This window comes from Podarcis liolepis, assembly GCF_965112155.1.
Source record: "Podarcis liolepis genome assembly, chromosome: 7".
In the NCBI taxonomy this organism is placed as follows: Eukaryota; Metazoa; Chordata; class Lepidosauria; order Squamata; family Lacertidae; genus Podarcis; species Podarcis liolepis.
In genome coordinates, this window is record NC_139561.1 from 29232268 (window position 1) to 29258009 (window position 25742).

Sequence of the window (25742 nt, forward strand, 5' to 3'; positions counted from 1 at the left end):
TCCTTTCCTACTTGGAATGCAGGGACACCATCTTTCTTTTCCTCAGGACAGTCCTGATCGGTGGTCCCTTTGTAAAGAGCTTGCAGCTCATGGGAAGCTTACGAGGCAAACCATTGGTTCATCTAGCTTAATACTGTTTGCACGGACTGGCAGCTACTCCCCAGGGTTTCAGGGCAGAGAGCCTTCGCCAGCCTAACTGGAGATGCCATTGGAGAACGAATCACAGAATTGTAGTGTTGGGAGGACCCCAAAGGGTCATCCAGCCCAGCCCCCTGCAATGAGCCTGGGACCATCTACATTTTTTAAACAGGTGCTCCACTCCCAAGCCAAGGCCCTTCCCTAAATTCTCCTTCCAGGCCGAAATGAGTTTAACATTCCTGCCATTTTGAGTTGCTTAGAATAGAAAAGGCGTTCGTCTTGCCACCAGTGGTGTTAAGATGGACCTGATCCGGTGCCATGTCAGGACCCTTGGGTGGGTTTTAAGTGGGGTAGGACGAACCTAAGAAACATCGTTGCTGGTGGCTTCATGGCATCATAGAATGGCAAGGCTGCAAAGGAACGCCAAGGGTCATCTAGTCCAACCCCCTTTCGATGCCAGAGCCGCAGATACGAATGTGTGCGTGGGGATGGGGACCTGTGTTTTGCTTTTTGCTCCGAGAACGTAATCCACACCAGGGCAAAGCCAAGGGTCTGGGTGGTGCTCATCACAACCACAAGAAACATTTTATTTTTTTTACCTCCCCCTTTTTTATTTTTAACAGGCTGAAAAAGCTTGAGGTTTTTCACGGTGCAGCTTCTCACGCAAGTTTCCCAGGACCTGGCACTGTTCAGGCAAGCTCTCGTTGCCAACAGCCTCCGCCTCCCCCCCCCCTTGCACACAGACACTCTGGTTTTAGCACAGCTGGCTTTCTGCTTTTTCTCTGCAAGTGGAAAAAAATAGCAGGAGATTTAGAGCAAGCGCTGTGTCCTCCCGAGGAGACGGCTGCCTTAAGGAGCAGAAGAGAGCCAGTGCAGTCAGGTATACAGAGTGTTATCAGGTCTGGACTGGGGAAACACGCTGAAAGCTCCTGAGGTTATTGAGGCTAAAATATTATCATTCCATGTATGTGTCCCCCACCCCACCCCCTTTCAGAGTGTTGCTAGGTACTTAAAGGAATCAGAATTGCAGGCCCATTAAGCAGTAGATGCCTTGGGAACTCCTTGCCATTTGATATTGCCATACTCTTTTTTTGGCACCTGCTAGAAACATTTTTTTAGACAGGCCTACCCAGAAATTTAGAAAGTTGATGTGAGTTTTAGTTTGTTTTCAGTTTATTATTTTAGCTTTTTGAAAGTCTTAAATTGTTCTTACTGATAACTTTTATCTTTTTTGTAAACTTTGAGGGTTTGGCTATTTTTTTACAATCAGGTGGTGTATGACTCTAAATAAATAAATACGATGATGGGTGGCTTTTCATACAATTGTAGAGTTGGAAGGGATGCCAGGGTCATCTAGTCCAACCCCCTGCAATACTTTTCAACAGAGGCTGGATGGATGGCCATCCAGCCTCTGTTGAAAAACCTCCAGCGGATGAGACTCCGCCACATTTTGAGGTTGCCTGTTCCACTCTCAAACAGTTCTACCAACAGAAAGTTCTTCCTAATGTTTAGTCTGAATCCCCTTGTCCTCTGAATCAATTGGCTCATGTCCTGCCATCTGGAGGAGCAGAAAAGAAGTTTGCTCCATCTTCCATGTGGCAGCCCTTCATATATTTGAAGATGGCTCTCATGTCATCTCTCAGTCTTCTCTTCTCCAGGCTAAACATACCCAATTCCCTCAACTGTTCCTCATAGGCCTTGGTTTCCAGACCCTTGATCATCCCAGTCACCCTGCTTGTCAGTATCCATCTTAAACAGGGGTGCCCAGAACCTCCAAGTAGACACTGAACAAGGCAGAAGAAAGTGGCACTATAACTTCCCTTGATCTGGACATTAGACTTCAGCCAATGCAGCCTAGAATAGCATTAGTCTTCCTTCCTTCCTTCCTTCCTTCCTTCCTTCCTTCCTTCCTTCCTTCCTTCCTTCCTTCCTTTGCTGTTGCATTACACTGTTAACTCCTAGATCCTTTTTACCAGCCCTAGGATTTGAGGCTCATCCTGCTGCCCTATAAGCAGAATTGAGCAAGACTAAGTTTAAAAAAGGAACAGGGGTGAGGAGGTCTGGAAATCCCCACCCCTGCCAAAACAACAACAACAGGCTATTATAGCATCTTCTTCCAGCACCCTAGTTTCTTATTGCCATTGAAGGGCTGAGGAACCCTTCACAATCAAGGCTGCCGGGACCAGAAACAGCCCATCTCCGTGTTCCATCTCTTGATCATGCTTACAAGTGATGCAATGCCCAGGAGCTGGGTTTTAACATCTGTCTCACACACTTGTGTTCAAGGTCAATCAAGTTTGACAGGCAGAGAAAAGAGAGAGAGTGGGTTCCAGGAGAGAGAGAGAGAGAGAGAGAGAGAGAGAGAGAGAGAGAATGAGAACACATCAAGAAGCAATGCTTGTGGCTCTTTTTCAGTCCTCACAGTGGCCAAAAACGTGCCCCAGTTGACATCAACAACCCTTTCCCCATAAATTTGTCCAATCCTCTTTTAAAGCCATCTAGTTTGGTGTGGCCATCCCTGTCTCCAGTGGGAGTGAGTTCCACACTTTAACTGCATGAAAAAGTCATTTCTCTTGTCTGCCCTGAACCTTCCAACATTCAGTTTCATTGGATGTCCATGAGGTGCTCTCTGGCTAACTTATTTACGGCCAGCTCCACACCTCTTTCCTTCTGATCAGGGCCCAAAAACCCCCAAAGCCAGCTGAGAATTGTCGCCACCTCACACTGAGCCCCTTGGAGAGAAAGGTGGGGTAGAAATTAAATAAAGAAATAAACAATGTCCTTTTGGGCTGCGAAACTTGACCTCTTAAGTGTGGGCCAAGGAGGCTGGGAGTAGGGGTTCAGCGTGAGGCCAGAGAAGGTGGCTCAGATTGGCTCCCAAAGCATCCTTTACCTTGGACACAACCTTGGACAAGATGACATTTTGGATCCCTTCCAACTCTACAGTTCTGTGATTCCAGCCCCCACTTCTGGCTTTGCAAGCCATTTGGCTCCAGGGACCACTTTTCTCTGTGAGTTCACCCCTCTCCCCTTCTCTATCTTCCTTCGCTGCTTGATGAGGAATGCCGGGGCCTTGTCAGAGTTTCCATCCATTCGGGCCGAGGTGTTTTAAAAGGCAGGATGGCTGCAGCTTGTTCATTCCAGGCTACAGTCTGGTCTCTTGCCTGCCAGAAGGTTCTCCTTCCAGAAACCTTTGCTGAAAGGGGGAATGGGGGTCGGTGGCTGAGAGCGAACAGCAAGAATCTGCTTCTCAACGAAGCCCAGCGAAGGACACTGCTGCACACAGTTCCGATTTCTGTGCTGTGAATTGTACAGAAAGAAGGGGATATCACCGGGTTGGAGCACAGGAGAACTAATAATAATAATAGACTCCGCTAACCCAGAAATAGTACCTTGGGTTAAGAACTTTACCTCAGGATGAGAACAGAAATCGTGTGGCGGCAGCAGGAGTCCCCATTAGCTAAAGTGGTACCTCAGGTTAAGAACAGTTTCAGGTTAAGAACAGACCTCCAGAACGAATTAAGTTCTTAACCCGAGGTACCACTGCAGAACATCAAACATTAAAAACTTCCCGATACAGGGCTGCCTTCAGATGTCTTCTAAAAGTTGTGTAGTTCTTTATCTCCTTGACATCTGATGGGAGGGGCATTCCACAGGGTGGGTGCCACTGTCAAGAAGGCCCTCTGCCTGGCTCCCCATAGCTTCACTTCTCATGGGAACAGGCAGAAGGTCCTTGGAAGAGGACCTCAGTGTCTGGGCTGAGCGATGGGGAGTTGGAGATGCTTTTCATGTGTACAGCCTGAAGGCCAGCCTGGGCAATCATCCTTGCAGAGCTAAGCATGGGGCCTCCATGTTTAGAGGCACTCTACCTGTACAGGGCCGATGCTGGAGGCAAGCAGCAGGGGTGGGGTGTTGCCTCCATAAAGCCCATAGATCAGCGGATGCGCAAAGCTACCTTGGCTTGCCAGTGTGGAAGGACAGGACAATGAGGTAGATGGATCTTCAAGGCTGCTTAATTTTTGTGGTGGTTAAGAAGCCTTGGGTGTAAGCCGCTCCTCTGCTTCTGCCTAGCAGTTTATCTTCTATGAGCCAAAAATAAGTTCTGGGTCCATTTTCAAGGGAAAGAAAGAAAGAAAGAAAGAAAGAAAGAAAGAGAGAGAGAGAGAGAGAGAGAGAGAGAGAGAGAGAGAGATATTGGAGACAGGTTGGAGACAGGTTGGCCTTTCAGAACAAACACCCGCCTCTGATGCCAAAGAGCATTGTGATTCCTCTGATAGATGAGCCTTGTTTCCAGTGACCTTTGCAAGTTAAATAGAAAAATGGGATTTAATTAGGCATGCAGAACAAGAGGGGGACTTGGTTGTGCCCAGTCTGTTTGCACAGATCCTTCTTTTTACCTCCCACCTGGGCAGGTGAGTGTGTGCTAGAGTAAAAGGAAAGCAACTCGGTGCATGCAGCTTCTCATCCCTCAGCAAAAGCCCTGGTGCCCCTTTCCTCTCTCCCTCTGCACATTTCCCCATGCCACCCCACCGCCCAGTTTTGTGCCCCCCTCCCTTTGCACATGGATGCTGCCTGTATTTCTGGGCGTGCTGAAGCATCGGGTCGAAAAGGAAAACCAGCTGTAGAATCCAAGTCTGTACAAAACCAGCAAAGGCGAGTTCAATTGCCAAAAACTCATTTTGGGCGTCTGAGTCAACAGATGGGGGAAAAAAAGTGGCTGACTTGGAGGAGCATGTCAAATTGTCTGGTGGGCAGCAAGCCAGGTCCATAGAAGAGGGCAGGTCTGTGGGGCAGCCAGCTAGGGTAGGAAGTGTTCTTTCTTTCTTTCTTTCTTTCTTTCTTTCTTTCTTTCTTTCTTTCTTTCTTTCTTTCTTTCTTTCCTGGAAGTGGGACGGAAGCCCCCAACCCAGGCCTGTGATGGGAAGCTGGCAGAGGTATAATTTCAGGGAATGGGCTGAGCCTCCTGCAGTTCCACCTTCCTAAAATCCTTCCCTTTAATCTTGACTTTTGAGGATTTATCAGAGCAAGCTTCAAAGAGCCCTCAAACCACATGCCACTTGCAAACCCTGCAGTGTGCTATAAGGCTATTCCGCTCTGCAAAAGGGAAGGGAGGAATCGGGGGAGAGAGAGAGAGTAGCCTATTCCTTGGGAGAAGAAGCTTTGTGAAAGTTAAAAAGACTTTTGCCTCAGTGGGCATTCCTGCTTCAGAGTGGGGTGTGCATGTGCGGGGTGTGTATGTGAGAGCTGACAAGTGATAAAGACCTTCTTACTAAAAAAAAACAAACCAACAAACAACCCCACAGGGGTGGAACGAAGCGCGGAGTGACCGAGGTGAGAGGGGATGAGGGAAGAAGCAGGACAAAGGCTGTTTGCAGGCGAGCCCAGAGAGTGAGATGGTCCAGGATGCCTGTGACAGTGGGGCCATATGGCCAATCCCAACCCAGTTGCTTTGACAGAGTGAAAATGGGCTTCATGATGGGCTTTGCTGTTGGTATGGCAGCAGGTGCACTGTTCGGCACATTTTCTTGTCTCGGGTTTGGCATGAGAGGGTGAGAACTGATGGGTGGTGCTGGCAAAACCATGATGCAGAGTGGTGGAATTTTTGGGACATTTATGGCAATTGGCATGGGAATCCGCTGTTAATGTTACTTTTCTGTCACGAAGACCAGTGTCCCTGCAAGTTGGAAGTTCTGCTATGTAGTAGAATAAAAATCTCTGCACCAGGATTGAATAATCCATCAAAATAAGTTTCGGCCTTTATTGCTGTAGCAAGAGTTTGTAAATCTTTTTCTCCATAACAAACGTGGCAGGCGGTGGAGATTTAGAAGCAATGGAATCTCTGTATACAATGAATCTCCGTGGATGTGACCTCAAATAAATGATCAATTATAGGAATCATACCTATTAGAAGTTGCTTTTTAATTGGTATCAAGTGTTTCCTGTGTGGGTATGATTAGTTTATTACAAGATCAGCCATTGTTTATCAAAGGAATCTTCTGTCTGTGATTATGTAAGGCAAATCAGGGAGGCTTGAATTTTTGCAAAAATCCCAAGTTTATGGAGGTGGAATAAAATTGGACGAAAGTGTGTATGCGGGGAAAAAACAAACCCAACAACCCCACAAGTGTTTAAAATCTAGCCTGGGTGCACTTTGCATGGTTGAATTTACCCAGAAGCAGACCTGCGACATCGGTCCCCATGGGCATTGTGAGCTGCATCGTAGCAAAGAGTGTTGCCAAATTTCAACTGCTTACCATTTACACTTAAGTTTTCTGCATTTGGCGTGTTTTGTTTTTACCGCTGTCAGTAGTAACATGCTGAGCGAGGGTAAACATTTTCTAATAAAACTGACCCAGAGAAGCATATTTAAGGACCTGCGTAGATTTTTCTTTTCTGAAAAAAAAGAAGAAGCATGATGGAATGAGAAAAAAATGCTCCAAGGAATTCTCTACTGAGTCCTGTATTTGGGGGTACCTTTTATCCTGGCCAATGGGGGAAAAAATGTCCCATGAGGTTTTTCAAGCGAAAACTGAGCTAGGGAAACAGAATTCAGTTATTTTCATCTCTCTCCCTCTATTACATGCACACACAACTCATTTGGAGTCATTTACTTATATACATTGGAATTTCAGCTTGGGGTAGGTAGTAAATTGTCACCCCACCCCAAAAAACCCTTTCTATGAAAGTTTTCTAGTTTCTGATGAAGAACGTTAATGTCCTCAAAGAAACTAGGCTGAAGATCACACCAGGTTTCCAATTCCATGATTAGACTAGATTGCAATTGTTACATTCCTTGCTATACACCAAACTGAAGGGCACTTCCCCTATGAGGAAAGGCACTGCTAAAGTGTTTTGGACATTGTGGTGGCGGGAATGGCTAAGCACAGATGGAATATGAAGAAAGATTTAGAAAACTGTACATACTAGAAAAAGAAGTACTACTTCTTGACACTGTGTAACTCTCTGCCAAAAGATGTGATGGCCATTGGCTTAGGTTTAGGAGGAAGTATGGTTGATCAACAGCCATGATGTCCTAGGTGGAACCTCCATGTTCAGAGGCAGTCTGCCTCTAAATGAGAGCTCTTGAGATTAATGGCAAGGGAAGACTCTTGCAATCATGCCTGGCTTGTGTTGTTGTTTTTGTTTAGTTGTTTAGTCGTGTCCGACAGAAAAGCAATGACAAACCTAGACAGCATCTTAAAAAGCAGAGACAAAGGTCCGTATAGTTAAAGCTATGGTTTTCCCAGTAGTGATGTATGGAAGTGAGAGCTGGACCATAAAGAAGGCTGATCGCCGAAGAATTGATGCTTTTGAATTATGGTGCTGGAGGAGACTCTTGAGAGTCCCATGGACTGCAAGAAGATCAAACGTATCCATTCTGAAGGAAATCAGGCCTGAATGCTCACTGGAAGGACAGATCATGAAGCTGAGACTCCAATACTTTGGCCACCTCATGAGAAGAGAAGACTCCCTGGAAAAGACTCTGATGTTGGGAAATTGTGGCTCTCTGCAAAACTTTGCTGCAGCCCACCATCCTTGCCTGACCTCTGAGACTGCAAGCACAGCTTTTGGCAAGAGGCCGGAAGCATGGCTGATGCAAATCCCACTGATGTCTCTGTGGTTTTGTTCGCAACAACCCTGTGAGGTAGGTAGGTAGGCAGGTTATGCTGAGAGATGCTGACTAGTCTGTGGTCACATAGTGAGCTACGGGAACCCACCACCAATTATGCTTGGTCTCGGGTCAGCATTTCTGTTCAGCACTAGACTGTCACTCTTCTAGTAAACAGGTTTTTGTGTGTGCGTCAAAATATTCTGTCCTCTTGAATTGGGAGATAAGAATTGGGCTTCTCATAGGATGCAATGATGCTACTTTCTCTCATTATCTCCTGCATCAAATTTAAAATCAGCTGCCTGACTCCCACCTTGGAGACAATGGTTCTCTTCCCATGATTTCGACACTCCTTGTTTCTTTCGAAATCTCATTGTAGGGACAAGACCGCCTTATTTTGGTTGCTTTCCAGCAAGATTTCTTTTTCTTTTTCTTAAATGCCCACCATAAGTCTGTCTTGTATCCTTGGCTGAGATCTCTTTCATAAATGATGGAAAGCGAAATTTGTAAAATGTCTGTAGGAGGCACGAGAAAAAGGCCCTTTGTCCGGCTGGGTGCGCAGAACATTGGTCAGTTTCTTAGAAGCTCTTTGCTCTCCCAGAAACCTCCCGTTTCACCAGGATGAATGAGCCACTTGTCTGTACATCTGCCGGAACCTGCTCCTTAAGGTGCAATCCTGACCGGCTACAGCTCAAGCCGCGGATGGGACTTGGGCTAAAAAATGTTGCGCTCGCCACCATCCCAGGCTGGTGAGACAGAGAGAGAGAGGATCTCCCTTTGGGCCACTGAGCTTTAAGGACAAGCTACGCTTCTGGGATTCCTCTATGCAAAATGTTTCTATACTGGAAGAAAAGAGGGGCGTACGAACTGGAGACCCTCCCTGCGGACTTGACAGAGCTGGAATGCGCAACAGTGGAGCGCTTCTCGTGGAGTTCAACTCTGGATATCACGCAGGATCTGGAGGGTAGGTCAGGCGCCCTGTGCGCCGAAAGCTCGAGGGATGAGGTCACCCAGCCTGGCGCTCGCTTCCCAGAGCCAACCCAAAATTATGCAAACAGTTTTAAGAGTCTTAGGCAATTTATTTCCACAATAAGAAGTTGCTTTCTTTCCCCGTTTCCTTTACCTCCCCCTGCCAGGATGCGCCAGGGCTGTTTTATTGCAGGGCAAAAGAGTTTTACAGTTTTAAACAAAAGTGTGAGGTTTGGTAAACAGGCGGCTGAAAATCAAAGTTTGGGTGCTGCTGGGTCCTGCCGACTGTCCAAATATTTGGACAGCAGCTGCAGAAAGGATGAGGATTAGTTCAGAGGCTTGCACACTTTCGGGACGTGGTGCCTGTCTAAATAATAGCAGGAAAAGAGGAAAACAAAGCTTTAAAGAACAATGTGAGCAGAGGAGGAGAATCTTGCTAATCTTGGGGTTTGCTTTTGAGGGGCTGAGCTGATAGCCTCAGAGTTGGGACCAAGTTGGATGGGTTTAAAAGAGGGTGGGGCAAATTCATGGAGGGTAAGGCTACAAGCCGTGATGGCTATGCTCTGCCTTCATGGCTGGAGGCAGTAATGCTTCTGAAAACCAGTTGTTGGGAAGAGTTGCTGTTGCACTCAGGTCCTGTTTGCAGGTTTCTCTTTGGGGTGCATCTGGTTGGCCCCTGCAAGAAGAGGATGCTGGACTTTGATTGGCCGTTGGCCTGATCCAGACGGGCTCTTCTTGTGTTCTTACAAATGCTGTTGGACTCCTGTCAGCATGGTCAATGACCAAGGACGATGAGAGATTTATTTAGGTATTTCATTTGTGGATTGCGTCTATATCAAAAAGAATTTCAAGTCCACCACAGATACAGACTGAGATTTAAATTTTCTATAGGTGTTTCCATGGGTGCTCTGAGGACAGTAGAGATGGCGTTTGGCTCATATAGTGAGGGGAAGGAGTTCCAGAGGGCAGGTGCTGCCACACTAAAAGCCTGATTCCCATGTCCTGTGGAAAGGTCCTCCTGATGAGACGGTATCTGCCAAGGTCTCCTGCAGAGTTCAGTGATTGGTTGGATCTATCAGGACTGAGACGATCTGTTTGGTATCTTGACCCCAAGCTCTAGAGAGGGTCTTTCCCAAACATGGGTCTCCAGCTGTTTTTGAACTGCAATTCCCATAATCTCTGACCACTGGTCCTGCTAGCTAGGGATGATGGGAGTTGTAGTCCAAAAAAAGCTGGAGACCAAAGTTTGGGACACCCTGATCTGGAGAGCTTTGCATTACCAGTACCTTGAACCTGGCCTACTACTTAATGGTGGTCCACCAACATCTGGAAGCGACACCATGTTTGACCTTGCACAATCCTTTTTGTGGGCCCCGGTTGGTACCTGAAATAGAGTGCTGGCTGTATGTCCTACTTGCACAGGGCAGTCCTCTGTTTTGAAGGGCTGCAGCAGGAGGAGAGTCCTCTGCCTGAAGGTGTCCTCTATTTGAAGGCTGTTCTTTCAAAGTCTGTGTTTAAAGATAAGGAGCCATCAAAAGGGAGAGAAGGGAGGGGGGCCTCTTTGAAGTTGCCCATCTTCAGTGAACAGCACCTGGTCACACGTGTCTCTCTCTCTCTCTCTCGCCTGGTATCTGCCTTGGTTAAAGGCATTGCATTTCTTAATTAGATAGCAGTAATATGTTTGTCCCTGATGCTGGTCCTACTCAGAGTACACCCAATGACATTAGTGGGCATAACTATTGTAATTGCAGGAGCTCAACTCAATAGTTAGCATGATTTCAGGAGATCTACTCTGAGTAGCTGGATGCAGCCTATTATTTGGATGCTTGCTGCTGAACACATAACCTACGGTGTGCAAATTGGCATTCTCTTTTACCTTATTGCATTGTCGTTAGTAGTAGTAATATTGAATTTGAACCCCGCCCTTTCACCCCAAGGAGCCTAGGGCAGCAAAGAGGTGCACAATTTAAGAAGCAAAAACAAAAAAAGCAAAAGCTTTATTAAAACAGATCAAAACATTCCAGAATCAATTACAATTAAAAACATGTAAAATAATGTATATCTGATGGTATTGGTTTTCATTTATGTATAGTTTAGTAGTTTTCTTTTTCTTTTTCTTTTTGTTTGTCGGTTTTTGGTATGTATGTTTGTTGCTTTTTGTATTTTTGTGCAATCTTCAAATAAAGAAAAGTGTTAAAAAACATATGTAAAATCAGTTGCAGTTTTTTATTTTTATTTTTTTTAAAAAAAACATTCTAAAAGCAGTTTAAAATATTCTTCCATCCAAGGATCTTGGGGTTGCCTGGAACAAGCAATTTAGGGTTCAAGTAGATAAATAGGTACTGCTCCGGCAGGAAGGTAAACGGCATTTCCATGTGCTGCTCTGGTTTCACCAGAAGCGGCTTAGTCATGCTGGCCACATGACCCGGAAGCTGCACGCCGGCTCCCTTGGCCAATAAAGCGAGATGAGCGCCGCAACCCCAGAGTCGTTCGCGACTGGACTTAACTGTCAGGGGTCCTTTACCTTTACCTTTTTTTACCAACATGTAATGGGCCATCCTATCCTGAAACCATATCAGAGAAACCCTCCGGCTTCCTTTTGAAGCTTCCATTGCATGCTGAAGAGGCAACCCACATATCCCACCCTTGACTAGCAGCTTGCCTCTTCAGCAGCCACAGTGGCAGCTTCAAAGAACACACTCCCCACCCCCACGCCAATCCTGGGCATCTTTGCCCAGTTCGCCCCCATGCATGCTTGTCGCTGTGAAGCAGATGTGTGTTAATAATGAAGGCTTTCATCCACCCTCCTTCCCCCCCCATCTCTTTCTGTGTGTGTGTGTTTGTGTGTGTGCAATTTAATACGTACAAAGGAGACGAAAGCTAGACCAGTCATCTTCAATGTACAACAAGAGCTTTTAAGAATGGCTGCCTTAGAAACTGCAGGCCTGTTTTCATTTGAAACGAGATACCTCTGGAAGAACTGCAGGTCAGGTACTGAGCAGGTGCAGCATGGAAGGTCAGAGCTGCAAGTTGTCCTGGGACAGGAAGCTCTGGAAACCAGCATGGAGTCCTGGGAAGCTTGCTAGAAGGCTGTCCGATGCTTTGCAAAGCTCCACCTCTGTAAACCAGCTGAAAACAGGCTTATGAAAACCCTTGCGGCTTTTACAACTAGCCAATATGAGTGAGCAGGCACCACCAGTAAGTTTATGTATGGAAGAAGAGATTTGGGGAATCCAGTGCGCAGTTCCGGCTGCCTCACCTGAGAAAGGATGTTGTAGAGTTGGGAAAGGTTCAGGAAAGGGCAGCCAAAATGCTCAAGCAGATGAGGGCACGTCATCCTCATTCTGACCTATTTTAAAACTTTTCAACATTAAGAGGAAAGCGCACCTCTCAGTTTTATTCTTGGGGAGGTGGGAGTGAGGTAGGACAAATCTTTTGGGTAAGACTTGGGTTTGGGTTTTTTTGCAGCTCTGAAAATCTCATCCTTGCTTTGATCCCTTTTAAAGTGTGGGTGTGAGTGTGCATACTGCTGTTTGCATAGGAGGCCGGACATTTTGCCACACCAAGTTAATCCCCCCCCCCCCTTTGACTTCACACAAATATTTAGCTCTGGTGCTGCTCTTAGATGTAAACATCTCCCCCTTTGCTGTGACTGATGCCTTCCCTTAGCTGACAGCTGGCACCGCTAGGGAGTTGGTCCTGCAGCAGACCTCCCACTGGCAGGCCATGGACTGGGATGGATGGTGCAGGATGGGTAGATGAAAAGTCAGAGGGCTCCGCTGCCTCTTTCTAACCTGCCAAGGCAGTGGAATTTCTGATCACTGCTGCAATTTCCCTTGGGGGAACGTAGGAGGAGCGGCTCGACCAAGAAGAAAGGCTGGTTTGTAAGAGGGACATGGCAGAAGTTGAAAGTGTTGTACACGGCATGGAGAAAGCTCAAATCTCTTTACACACTGAGCTTCTCAGGTAGACTGGAAGGGAACAATAGGCTTGATTACCTTTTTCCTGCCAGGTAAGGGAAGTGGACATAGCTAAGCCTGGCAGGACAGCTTACTCTATGGTATTAACCCCTTCATGCATTGATTAGACTTGGTGGTTATATGAGGCTGGTTATTCCACATTTGGCTATGCAGAAGGCCAACTCCAAAGAGGATGCTGCGGGCAGACACACATTTCCCTGCTTAGTTCTGTTGCCTCCAGCTCTGTCGTGCTGCCGACTTCCTCTCCGCCCCCCCCCCAGCTTGCTCCCAGTTCTGCAACTGGATTTCCTTATTTTCTGCTCCTCCTGTGTGTTTTAAAAAGCTTCCCTTTTCCCTGCGCTGAAAGGATTCCCTTCTTCGCTCCCATGATTATTCATAATAGGTCAACGGCAATCATAATTCCGCTTGGCGGGGCGGCCAATAGGGAGGCTGTTACTAAGTGGCCAGGGCCAAGAGTGACCCCACCAGCGACAGAGCCTGCATTGTTCTGCGGGGCTTCAGGGTGGTAGTGGGGAGAGAGCAATTTCAAAGTGTGGGCAGCCCAGTCTCTCGACCAGAAGCACATTTCTCTCACACAACGTGGGCAATAAAGCAAAGGGGACAGGCCATCCTCCGCTGCTGGGCTTGATACCTAGGTGCCGTCACTGTTCATAGAATCATAGAACTGTAGAGTTGGAAGGGACCCCGAGGGTCATCCAGTCCAAGCCCCTGCAATGCAGGAATCCCTGACAGATGGCCATCCAACCTCTGTTGAAAAACCTCCAACAGATGTAAGGTTATCCGTTCCACTCTCACCTCCTTCCTAATGTTTAGTTGGAATCTCCTTCCTTGTCACTTAAATCTGTTGTTTTGGATGCTCCCCTCTGGAGTAGCATAATACAAGCTTGCTCCATCTTCCATGGGGCAGCCCTTAAGATCTTTGAAGATGGCTATCCTATCCCCTCTCGGTCTCTTCTTATTCAAGATAAACATACCCAGCTCCCTCAACGAGCCTTCTGCTCCATGAATATGTCCAATCCCTCTATTAAAGCCATCCAAGTTCAGGACTGTCACTGCCCTCAGTGGGAGGGAGTCCCACAGGTTAACCATGCGCTGTGTGAAGAATGACATCCTTTATATCCGAATCTCCCAAAGATCAGCTTCGTTGGATTTCCACAAGCTCTACTGCTAGGTGATAAGAGAGAAAAACTTTCTGCATGCCGTGTGTAAATTTTATAAACTTCCATCATGTCACCTCTTACTTGCCTTTTCTCTAAACTAAAAACTCCCCAGTGCAACCTTTCATTGTGTGTGTGTGTGTGTGTGTGTCACTCCACCTCCTTGATATTTTTGTTTGCTCTTTCCTGATTTTGTTGCGAGATGATGGTCTGAAAGTGCAGCAGATTCAGAACCAGCCTCTATCCTTCCCCCGGATTCTACACAAATGAAGTAGCCCTATGTCTGTTCTCGGAAAACATTTCCCTTGCCCACAATTTACAGGGCCTTTTCTGTGGGTAGTGGATGGGTAGGGAACTTCTGGGCCCACGGACCAATCTTAGTCTGCAGGACCCCATCCACTGACAGCAGTCGGAGGAGATGGTTTAATCCTGCATTGGCTGTGCTGCCTTATTCCCAGCAGGGAACATGAAATATACTCGGAGTCCTGTAGTGATTTCATGCTCTTTATTGCAGCTTGTAAAACAGTGATTGAATTGCCCCCCAAACCTTAGGCTTTTATATACATTATTTACACAATGAGTCCCGTCTGATTGGCTGATTCTGCTTCCCTCCTGGAGCCTGATTGGTCTTTTCCTGCAGGCCAATCAGCTGTTGCATTCTACGATCCTACCAGCCTAATAGGATGGTTAACTTCCTCCTGGAGCCTGATTGGTCTTTCCCTGCAAGCCAATCAGTTGTTGCATTCTAGGATCCTACTTGCCTATTGATCTAGGATCCAAGCTTAGTACATGACAGAACAGGACCATGCAGGAGAGGCCACAGGATTTAATCCTCGCTTATCTGCTGGAGGAGCTGAGATTAAAGCCCTTTTGCCTGCTTCTTTAAGTGAGCTACGGAAGGAGGTGCCAAGGCTGTCATCCTCCTGCTTAAAGGACAGGCAGAGCAAAGCACGTTTTGAAACAGCTTCCAGCCTCCTTTAATGGGGGCGGGGGAAGAAGCTGCTTCAAAAGGCAATTCTGTCACTTTAAAACAACGAATGGCAAAATATTCAGAACTCAGAGGATGGGGGAAGTTAGGATCTAGGAAGGGCCAGGTCACCTCTTGGCCTAGGGATGCTGGGTGCAGGATTGGTATAAAATACCTATTTATCATCTATCTATCCTGTTTGCAGAGAGGGTAGTAGCTTTGTTAGCAGGCTGGTGCCAACTGCCTGGGGTGGCCTTGCAGCATTGTGGAGCGTGGAACAGCAGGTCCCATACAGCATTTCATCCCTTGGAATCATTCGAATTGTAGAGTTGGATGGGACCTCCAAGGGTCCTCTAGTCCAGTGTTTTTCAACCTTTTTTGGGCAAAGGCACACTTGTTTCATGAAAAAAATCACGAGGCACACCACCACTGTGTGCGGAGAGGGAGATGTCAGAGCCCCGCTGCTCTCTATGGGGAATCGGATGAGAGCGCACCGCCTGTCCGCTCTCATCCGATCCCATCCGATCTGATCCCCACCCAGAACGGATGGAAAATAGGGTGGACACAGTCCGGCGCCCGCCTAGTGGGCAAAAATTTGACTTTTTTTTTTATAAAAAAAAAATCTTTCGAATTTTTCAAATTTTCCCACGGCACACCAGGCAACATCAACAGTGGTTGAAAAACACTGCTCTAGTCCATCCTCATTGCAATGCAGGAATCACAACTAAATAATCCTTCCTGCTCCTGTTTGGTCTCTTTCTCTCTCTCTCTCTCTGGACACTTCCAATGCCCTTTTGACAAATGCACCACCCTCTCCCAGGGCTCCCTGAAAAGGCAAAGGCCCCAAACTTTGAGCTTCTCCCCCCCCCCTACTTCTGAAAAATAAGAAATATAACTCCATCTGTGAGTCAGTTTGCTGGCAGCCGGCACTGTACTGGGTCGAAGGGAACCCGCCGATGCCGTCAAGACGAACGTGGCCTCTGTTGTTGTTGGCTGCATCTGGGGCGGGGTGAGCTGTAATTCACTTCTAAATATAAACTCTGTTGAACCACCTTGGCCAGAAGCTGCAGTTGTGTGAAAGCCATCCATCGCTGAAAGCACCACTTATTTTCCTTTGGCTCGAGGTAGAAAAGAGTGTGCTCGTCGCTGCTCTGCACGCTCCCTGCCCCTCACTCACTGCATCTGACATTGGCTTTCCTGTGTCTTGTCTTGAAAGCAGCCACTGTCTTGTGCTGCAAGTCCTAGGCTCTGTGGTTTAACCCACAGCGCCACCCACGTCCCAGTTGGAGGGTAGAACCTGCAAAAAAAGAAAAGAGAAACCCCCCAACCCCCCCTTTTTTTGCACTTGTCTGGAAGGCGGTCTCCATGTGGCTCTGAGTTTCTTGTCTCTTGTCTCTGGACTCTTTCCGGCTTCCTCCTTGCTCACCGTGTATATTTGTAAACAAGCATTTTGCAAAAAATAAAATAAAAAAATGCCGTCATCCTCTCCCACACATTCTGGTTGAAATACTGGCGCATTTCACCATTCGGGGAAGTGAGGAACCGCATGCACAAATTTGTATTCTCACCCCCAACCCCAACCCCCCCCCCCGCCAAGAAGAGAGAGAAAGATTTAAACAGCTGGTATGAAAACATTGCCTGGCGAAACCGTTGCCAAGAGCTGTTCTGGGGCGAAGAGCAAAAATAAAAAGGCTAGATTTAGACAAACGCAAAGGGGTTTTCTTCAAGCTGCTTTGGGAAAGGATATGTGAAACTCTGAAGAGATAGTGGGCACCAGCAGAGCCAAAGAGAATGTATCTCTGGGGCATCACTGAAGGAAAAACCTGCCTGCTGCCCGGAGATTTGGGCAATGGGGTCTGGTCTGGCATGCCCAAGTGCGTGTTGTTCCCTAGGGCAGATGCGCCTGCCTTAAATGGGAGTCCCTTGGAAAGGCAGCTGTGCAGTTGTGTGTGTGTCTCCTGGGCTCAGCCTTGAGCCCGGATGTCCCTGTGGTAGCCGTGGCAAGGGTGCCCTCACCCAACTTTGACTGCCGGATGATGAGCCATGTCCATTCCTAGAGAAGGCAGCTCTAGACTCAAGGACACGTGCTTTCATTTCATCACAGCTGGACTCCTGGGATGCACTCTGCATGGGGCTGCCTTTGAAGAGCTTCCGGGAACTTCCGAAAAGCCACAAAGCGCCCCGTGTGGCGACCTTTAAAATAAATAAATAAATTGCTTTCTTTCAAAAAATTTCCCTCTACACAATGCGAATAAAGACAGGAAATACAAATGTTTTCTGGCAACTTTAAAGACCAACCCGTTTTTTTTATTAGAGCATAATTTTTCGTGGACTGGAATCCACTTTGTTTAGATGCATGGCTGAGATGTTGCCCTGGCTCCAAGATTTTAGACCATAGCAACAAAAAGTCACCAGCAGTACTCTGCGGGGACAAAGTTCTAGAGATCCTGAGAGATGGAGCTGAACCCTGCAGAACAAAGACTCCAGCAATTTGCTCTGCAAATTTTAACCAGGCACCGCTGAAAGGAAAACAAACAAACAGGAAGCGATTTCCCAGGGACCACACATGGATGCTCTTATTTATTTGCCGCCCTGATATGCCGCTTGACAAACGTTCTGCGTTCCCAGACAATATTAAAACATGACAACCAAACCACAGAACAGTAGATTTGGATAGAATTCAAAAAGACTAAGATATTTAAGGGAACTTCACAGATGTGGGGAAATGAGTGGCTATTTCTCTCCTCATTTTCCTTTCTTCCCGGCTGACTTCTCATCTGAGCAATGCAGGAAGGATCATGGCCCTGCCTCTCTTAGCAACATGGTTCTCTGAGATCACGGCTTTGCAGTATTTTGAAACCTGGAGCCTCGTCCATAGGCCCTCTTTGATTGCTGCAAGTCATCTTGCTGGTCCTCTGACCCTGATGGTACCAGCTCCCTTTCACCTCCGATGGGAGTCCGTTTGGATTCCTGCGCAGGCCCTGTGCCTGACAGATGCTCCATCCCTGCAGCTGAGGGGTGTCTGCCAAGAACAGCACGTAATGGCCTTTTAAATGCTCTTTGTTGACGGGAACTTTTCCCCGCATAATCAGGGGCTTAGGACTGGAGCCAGCTGAAAACTCTGAAGTTCGCCAGCAACGGAACCCAAGGCTTTTGAGCAGAAGTCTCCCTCTGGGCTGAGAGGTGAGCAGCATGCCCTGACCTGGTAGCTTGCTCTGGCTCTATTTTTTTTTTTAAACAGCACATGGTTCATTTCTTTGCAGTGCAGCTGACAGAAAGACAAGTAGCTTCAGGACTTGATGTGAGCCAGCACTTAATAGCGATTGACCCTGGAACCTGTGTTGGGCCTAGAATCGGTCAGTCCATGCAAGAATAATAAGAGCCCCCGAAGCACGTGCAGAGTGCATTTTGCTTTGCCCTAAGTATCAGTCTCTCCCAGAATGGGAGAAGGTGCTTGTTCCACACTAGCTATGGCTCACAAGTTAAAACTGTTCTACATTTTCATTTACTGCTCACTAGTGTTGGGCGATAGGGACGCGGGTGGCGCTGTGGATTAAACCACAGAGCCCAAGCCTTGCCGATCAGAAGGTCAGTGGTTCAAATCCCTGCGATGAGGTGAGCTCCTGTTGCTCAGTCCCAGCTCCTGCCAACCTAGCAATTCGAAAGCATGTCAAAGTGCAAGTAGATAAATAGGTACCGCTCCAGCGGGAAGGTAAACGGCGTTTCCATGCACTGCTCAGGTTCGCCAGAAGCGGCTTACTCATGCTGGCCACATGACCTGGAAGCTGCACGCTGGCTCCCTCGGCCAATAAAGTGAGATGAGCGCCGCAACCCCAGAGTTGGTCACGACTGGACCTAATGGTCAGGGGTCCCTTTACCTTTACTAGTGTTGGGCGATATCTGGTTTTCACAACATTGCAATAGATCACCAGCTAAACATTACAATATACAGTGGTACCTTGGTTTTTGAACATCTCTGTTGACGAACATTTTGGTTTTCAAAAGCTGTAAACCTGGAAGTAAATGCTTCAGTTTTCGAACTTGCCTCGGAAGTCGAACATGCCATCCAGCTTCCATACTGAATTTTCCATATTGAGGCTTCCTTACTGAGCTTTCGGTTTTTGAATGTTTCGGAACTTGAACGGTCTTCTGGAATGGATTACGTTTGAAAACCGAGGTATGACTGTATCATGATGTCTGAAATAAGGATGGAGCTCTGTAGAGGCATTGGCTGGCTTCATGGCTTTTCCCACATTGCGATTTTTGCATAGTGCACACACACACACACACATCGTGATTTGAAATACATATAGCCAGCTCAAAAATGATGAAATTGATATCACAATATGGACTTCAAACCAGTTTTGGACACTATATCGATATATCGCCCAGCCCTGCTCTTCCCAAAGGGCAGCAAACATATCTCCGATGCCATTAAAAATAAAAGCAAAACATTTTAAAACAGTTAAAATCAGCAAAACATTAAAACAGAGTGCAAGTGGACCATTGCATGATCAAATGCTTCTCACCCCGTCTGCCCCTGATTCCTACATATAAAAGAGCCTCACGCTTGTTGATCAAGGGCCAGAGAGGCTTTGGGTTCAAATCCCCACTCAGTCATGAAGCTTCCTGAGAGACTTTGGAGCAGTCACTCTCAGCCTAATCTGCACCACCGGGTTGCTGTGGGACATAAAATAGGAATAGCGGGAGAGAGCTGTGTCTGTGGGCTTTGAACTTATTGAATTGCAACAGGGGAAAAAATGAGTTATTAAATGAGCTGTGCTATGGGTTATTAAGTTGAACAGACGTCCTTTGGCAGAAGGACTGAAAGGCGGCTGTGCAACGTGGCCACTGAGGATGAACACGTGTTGGGGTGTTTGCCAGAGTTCCCATCATGTCAGGCCTGGTAGGCTGAACTCTGTGGCAGCAATGAATTGCATGGTGTTTAAAAAATAAATTAAAAATCCCTGAATAGCTTGCCTATCTTGCTTATACCCGAAAGGGAACTGCAGGTCTTTTCTGCCTTTTGACCCGAGTTTCACAATCACATATCCTCCAACTTTCCTCAGATGAAAACAGGGACATTTCTCACTGCCCTACAACCGACTCTCCTAGACCCCCTGTTTTTTGTTGTCCCTACCACAGAGCATTTCCTATTTGAAGAAGGGCAAATGCCAGCCCCACAACCACAATGGGATGCAGCACACAAGTCCTCCGCCATCCTGAGAAAACCCCTTCATCCGAATTTTATTTTATTTTTATTCTTTGGTAGATTTGCAGAAAGAAAAACACACTGCAAGAAATAAATTTTAGAAAGAGGCAAGATTAGACGCAGACACTTTTTTTTTTATTAAAAAAGTCAAGACTCCATGCTCTCCTCTCTGCAAGGGTGTTGCTAGAGGGTTCATGTTTACTTGTAAGGAAAGTGCAATGACGGTGACCACTTGCCTGTCCTCTCCATTTGCTCAGAACCTAAATTTTGCATCTATAGCAGATGCAAAATGTGTGTCGTGGGCCTGTGCTGTGAGTCGCTTAAGTCCCAATCTGCTCCTGTGATCACTAAGCTTTTCCTTTGCCTACAAACCACTCCTTTTTAAAAATTTTGGCTGCTGGGTCCAGCTGGTCCCCTATTAGGATCACAAGCTGGCTGTCGATCTGAAGTTTTGCAAGCTAGGTGCTGTGAAGCTGTTTGCTCCCGACTGGCTGCTGGATAACCTGCCTTCTTCTTCTTCTTCTTCTTCTTCTTTTTAAAAAGCAAACTTTTGAACGCTTTCTCTTCCAGATGAGCGGACCGTGACGGAGGAGAAGGAGAAAGTATTGTACTGCCAAAATCCCAACTGCGTGGAGAAGCGGCGAGCCGCAAAGGTACTGTATTATGATTTTGCATGTGTTTGGATTCAGGGGGCTTCTGGGAAAGGGGATATTCTTAGATCTTGAGGAAGTTGCCACAAAGCCCACCGTTTCCTCCCAAGTGCCTTAATCAGAGAAATCCAAAGGCTGTGGGGCTCAGTTAACCAAGACAAGGAGGATGAGGTCACAAATACAGAATCAGTTGTTGGCATTGGGCTGCGACAGGCTCCATCAGCACAATATGCAGTGCTTTGCCATTCCTGTCAACTGCCCCCATTAAATCGGGACATCCCATTTTTTGGGTGCTGTGCACACCCCAGACACATGTTTTGGGGCTCTGTGATCTCATGCAGGTCATGTGACACGCACGGGAGCAGGGCCCGGAAGATGCACCTCCCAATTTCTGGAGTCAACATGTTGGAAGGTATGCTGTACCACTTTGTAAACAGTCACGGCTTCCCTCAAAGAATCCCAGGAGCTGTAGTTTGTTAATGTTGTTGAGAGTTGTTAGGAGACCTCTTTCCCACCCAACAGAGGGGCAACTTCCAGAGTGGTTTAACAATCAATTCCCCTTCACAGGGTGCTCTGGGAGTGAAATAAAGGGCCTCCTAACAGCTCTCAGCATCCCCAACAAACTACAGTTCCCAGAATTCTTTGGGGCAAACCATGACTGTTTAAAGTGGTATGATGCTGCTTTCAAGGCATAGTGCAGACAAGGGCCATAGGGATTCAGACACAGTGAGCCTCTAATTCACTGTGTAACGTTTCTGGGTCCAACAACAAGCACCTGCAATGAGGAGTCATTTTTATAAAATAATCTTTATTCAGAGGATCCTCTATGACCATACCCTCCAACATTTCTCCAGTGAAAATAGGGACATCCTAAGGAAAAGTGGGGCATTCCGGGATCAAATCAGAAACCAGGATGGCTTCTCTAAATCAGGGGCGTCCCTGGAAAATAGGGACACTTGGAGTGTCTGCTAGTCAGCATCAAGATTCCCCTCTTACCCACCTTCTGTCCCTCAATCTGCCGCATGGTGCCAATATATTGCGTGCTCCCCACCTGTCACTCCATTCCACCCAATCTGCTCCACATCACCACTGCCTGGTGCTGGCATCATCCAACACATTGATGTCCGGACTGGGGGAAGATGGAGTGGGTATCACACACTTCTTTAATTGGCTGCCAGCCCATCTGAAAAGTTTTGCCCAATGCCTCACTTCGAGAGTGAACTAAAAACGATGCGAGTCCCCCAAAAGTTGCAGGAGCAACTTTCCCTTGTTCCCCTTCATGTGTGTGGCTGATGGTGCGGCTTGTGCAGGCCATCGCGGAAGGCAGGTTGCGAAAAGATGCCAGCAGGGCCGTTCGGGCCGAGGTTTGGCTCCGTCCTTCCCCTCTGCTCTTTCTGCCTCTCCGCCCTTCCTCGGGTCTCCCCCTTACCTCACCGCCTTTCCCCTCCCTGCTAAGAAACCGCAAAGACTTTTCCAGACAGAGTGGCAGCCTCAAAGCCTCAGCAGCTGGAGAAATGCTCAGCTCTCCCCCCTCCCACAAAAGGGTCAGTGCGTCGCCATTCCAACAAGAAGATTGGTGTGTGTGTGTGTGTGTGTGTGTGTGTGTGTAAAAAAAAAAAAAGAGAGAGAGAGAGAGAGAGAGAGAGAGAGAGAGAGGGACAGCTGTTCTCCCTTGTCCGCTTTGCTCGATTCACAACGAGTCGCTGGAGCTGCTCCCCCCGTTCTCTGCTGCTCAGGAGCAGGAAAGGAGCCCAGCAACACGATCTGCAAAAATGAAAAAGGGCAGCTTCGTAGGCCCCTTGAGGTGGCCTGTGTGTGTGTGTGAGGAGTTGGAGGAGGAAGGGTCAGTTTCCTTGAGAAGACTGTGGGGTGCAAGACAGCCTCAGCTTGTTTACAAGGTTATAGGTTGAGCAGGTGGGGAGGGAGGGAGGGAGCCTGACTAGCACCACTAAAATAAATTAAGAACGTAAGAAAAAAGCCTGTTGGATCAGGGCATCTATCCCAGCATCGTGTTCTTGCAGGAGCCAATCAGATGCCTGCAGGAAACCTGCAAGAGCTCTCTCCCCACACCCCAAGTTTTCCAGCAACTGGCAAATAGAAGCATCGCTGCCTTTTTTTTCATTTTTCAACATTTTAATAAATAACATTATGTTGCACAATGGAATGAACGAGCATGTAAGTTAAGTGAGTTAGCTCTTGCGGACACAAGAGTCCTGAAAGCACTGCAGTTCTGGTAAGCATGCTGGGAGAAGGGTGTCTTCAGCTCTTCACAGGTGTAGAAGTTGGTTTCATGGCTTTTTTAAGATGGTGATAATTTGGCAGGATTTTCATTAGGAAGTCCAGCTGCAATGTTTGTGGCTGGGGGCTGCTCAGTCTGCACTCACTGAAGACAGTCAGCTCCATAGATGACTGTGTTTTCAGGGATGACTTCGTAGGTGTTGACATTGCAGCAGGCTCCAATGATGCAGCCGCTCGTCAAGATCACGTTCCTACCCACAAATGCTTTGGACTCGCTGCCTTTGACCGTGGAGGCAGTAGCCACCGATGGCCTCCTGCAGGAGTGAATTCTGTAATTTAACTATGTGCTGCATGAATAAGTTCGAGTTCCAGTGTTATTAGAGAGGGAGAAAGAACTTTTCTCTAGCTACTTCCTGTGTGCCGTGCATAATTCTATAAACTTCTATCATGCCACTACAGTCCAACACTACAATTAAGGTGAATAACATTTTTATGGGTTTTTCTTCGGATGGGCAGGGGGTGGGGTGGGGAAAAATCAGTTCTGGGGCCATCCTTTAATTCAGCTCAGACCTTGCTCTTTTTTTTGGTCTCCTGACTTGAGCTCTGGAGGAGGTGGGTGGGAAATGGCACCACTGATGTTTTGCAGCTTGCTTTGGACTGGGGGCGGCGGGGGGGACGGACTAGAAGTGGACAGGACCAATTGGCTAGTGCCTGTGACGCCGTCAATATGCCTTCTACCAATCCCTAGGACAGTTCTGCAACTGGTTTGTGTGTGTAAAGTAAGGCTTGAGGATGGGCATTTAAATGAATGAAAATAGGTGTGATCTGAAAAAAAGAAAAAGCAGTCAGCTTTCTTGAAGCACCTGAGTGTTTTGACATCACATATTGGGTTGCAGAGCCCTCTTGGGCCTAATCTGAGTCTGCCTTTCTGGAATGTGTGAACTAGCTGAACACCAAACCACTCACTCACTAAGCCAGCCGTAGGCTCCAGCTTGGACTGTGCTGCTACCAAAAGCCCCAGCACAGATGGGCTGCCCCTGCTTCCACTCCCAGGTTATAATTTGTGTGTCTGCGTGCAAACTAGCCCGGCAGAATCGCCTGCTCTCTGCCTTGTCCTCTTAGCCTAATTGCTTGTTAATGTAAAGCTGCGATGGATTTAGAGCCTCTCATTCCCCTCTCCCCCGTCTGTGGAGTAGCCGACTTGGTTACTCATTCTCTCTTCTCTGGGATAGCTTCCCTTACTTTTCTTTGGGACTGAAGCCTGGGCAGGAAAAAGAAACCCCTTTGGGGTTTCCCCCCTAATGCCACCTGGGTTTCTCTCTGGGGCTATCCTGAAGTGAAGGTAAGTGTTTGCTAATAGTAGTCAACCCATATTCCCGGACCTCTCCCCCACCATTTCCTAACCTTCATTACCTCTTTGGATGTTTTGCTGTTATGGGGAGCGTTTTTTGTTATTGAGATGAGGTGTTTTTTTGGGGGGGGGTCTTGAGGATTATCTGCAAAGGGGGATGCTCCATGGACTTTGTTCAGTCCCTGAGGTTGAATATGTGGTGCCCCCTCCCCCCTCCCTTGCCGCTGCTACTACCAAGTCTTTGAACAAACTTCTTCTTCAGGTTGGTTAAAATTGAACCTGGAAAAAAATCCATTCCTTTTCTTGGGAAGTGAGTACTGATTTCAACATCTAGTTTTTACGGCAGCTGTAGGAGCCTATTGGCTAATACGTGTGATGTCATTTTGTCACCCCCCCACCCCCTGGCCTCCAATTCCTTGCAGCAGAATAATCTGTTTGGGAAAACTCTTTAGAAGCTGTTTAAAAGACCAACAAATTTATGATGACATAAACTATTTCATTGGTTGCTTCTTTGGCATATATTTAAAGGAAAAGATGGGTGCTGAATGGTCATGAGATGCAAAAATTAGAGTCGCTGATGACCAGAATCTAAATATATGCTAAATAGGCACACTTTTTACACTAACGAACTGGTGATAATTTACTTAGCAGTATTAAGATGAATGTACTGACACCTGGAGGGTAGCAGGGAACCATTCACAAGAGTGGGATCCCCCCCCCATCTTGCTGCTATTTAGTTTTTCCCTTGGGTCCCTCCAAGTGAGATGGCTTTAAAGCAGCTTAAAAATAATTTTAAAATGTCAGTTAAAATGCAGCCTTCAACTAGAGGACTTCAGGGTTGCTTCTACATTAGGCCCAACTGAGGCCCTAGTCTTCCTGTGGAACTGAGAGATGCTGAGGGCCATGTAAACAACTGCTCCTATTATAGAGAATGAAATACCTAAGAAAGTACTTGGTACTCCTTGTATACGCAATGGCAGCAACCAGAAGAATTTATGCTCCAATGTGGAAGGACAAAGATAGTCCTACAGAAGAAGAATGGCAGAATAAGTTGGCAGAATATGTGGAATTAGCAATGCTGACTGCAAAGATAAGGAATCAGTAAGAGACAGATATAAGAGGGGAGTGGGAACGCTTTGGATAATATTTAAAGATACACAATAACCAGATAAATTTCCAAGTAGGGTTATACATGTGAGCAGCAGTTAAAAACAACCAGAAGAAGGGTGGTAATTAAAGAAATGCAGCTCAACAAGGTCAAAACAGGAACCCATGAAGGGATGTGCAGGGAAGTCCAAGAATATAAGATAACCAAAGACAACTGTATAATGGATATATCAAACTATGGAATATACATCTATGGAATATATATATATGTGATTGCTCCTGAGAGCCCTCTCCAGAGCATATTTGGCCCCTGGGATACTGGGTAGTTATGAAACAGACTGGACAATAGCTCGAGTGTAGGTGT

The 25742-nt window shown here is 47.0% G+C and overlaps 1 protein-coding gene and 1 pseudogene across 5 annotated transcripts in view; both read left to right on the forward strand.

Annotated features, from left to right (window-relative positions):
* Positions 1-25742, forward strand: part of PLEKHG5 (pleckstrin homology and RhoGEF domain containing G5) — a gene marked incomplete at its 3' end in the record, with an annotated part of 100343 nt that overhangs the window by 3818 nt on the left and 70783 nt on the right. For 2 of the 4 annotated variants that reach the window (XM_083512894.1, XM_083512893.1), the window contains exon 2: positions 20603-20685. In XM_083512894.1, coding sequence (XP_083369020.1) covers positions 20603-20685 — 83 coding nt within the window. Of the gene's footprint in view, positions 1-8352; positions 8712-20602; positions 20686-25742 lie in introns of those variants that run through there. The other 2 variants (XM_083512892.1, XM_083512890.1) reach the window with 2 other exon arrangements.
* Positions 5521-6227, forward strand: LOC310711026 (reactive oxygen species modulator 1-like; annotated as a pseudogene). Its single transcript has one exon. The product of its transcript is annotated as a reactive oxygen species modulator 1-like (transcript).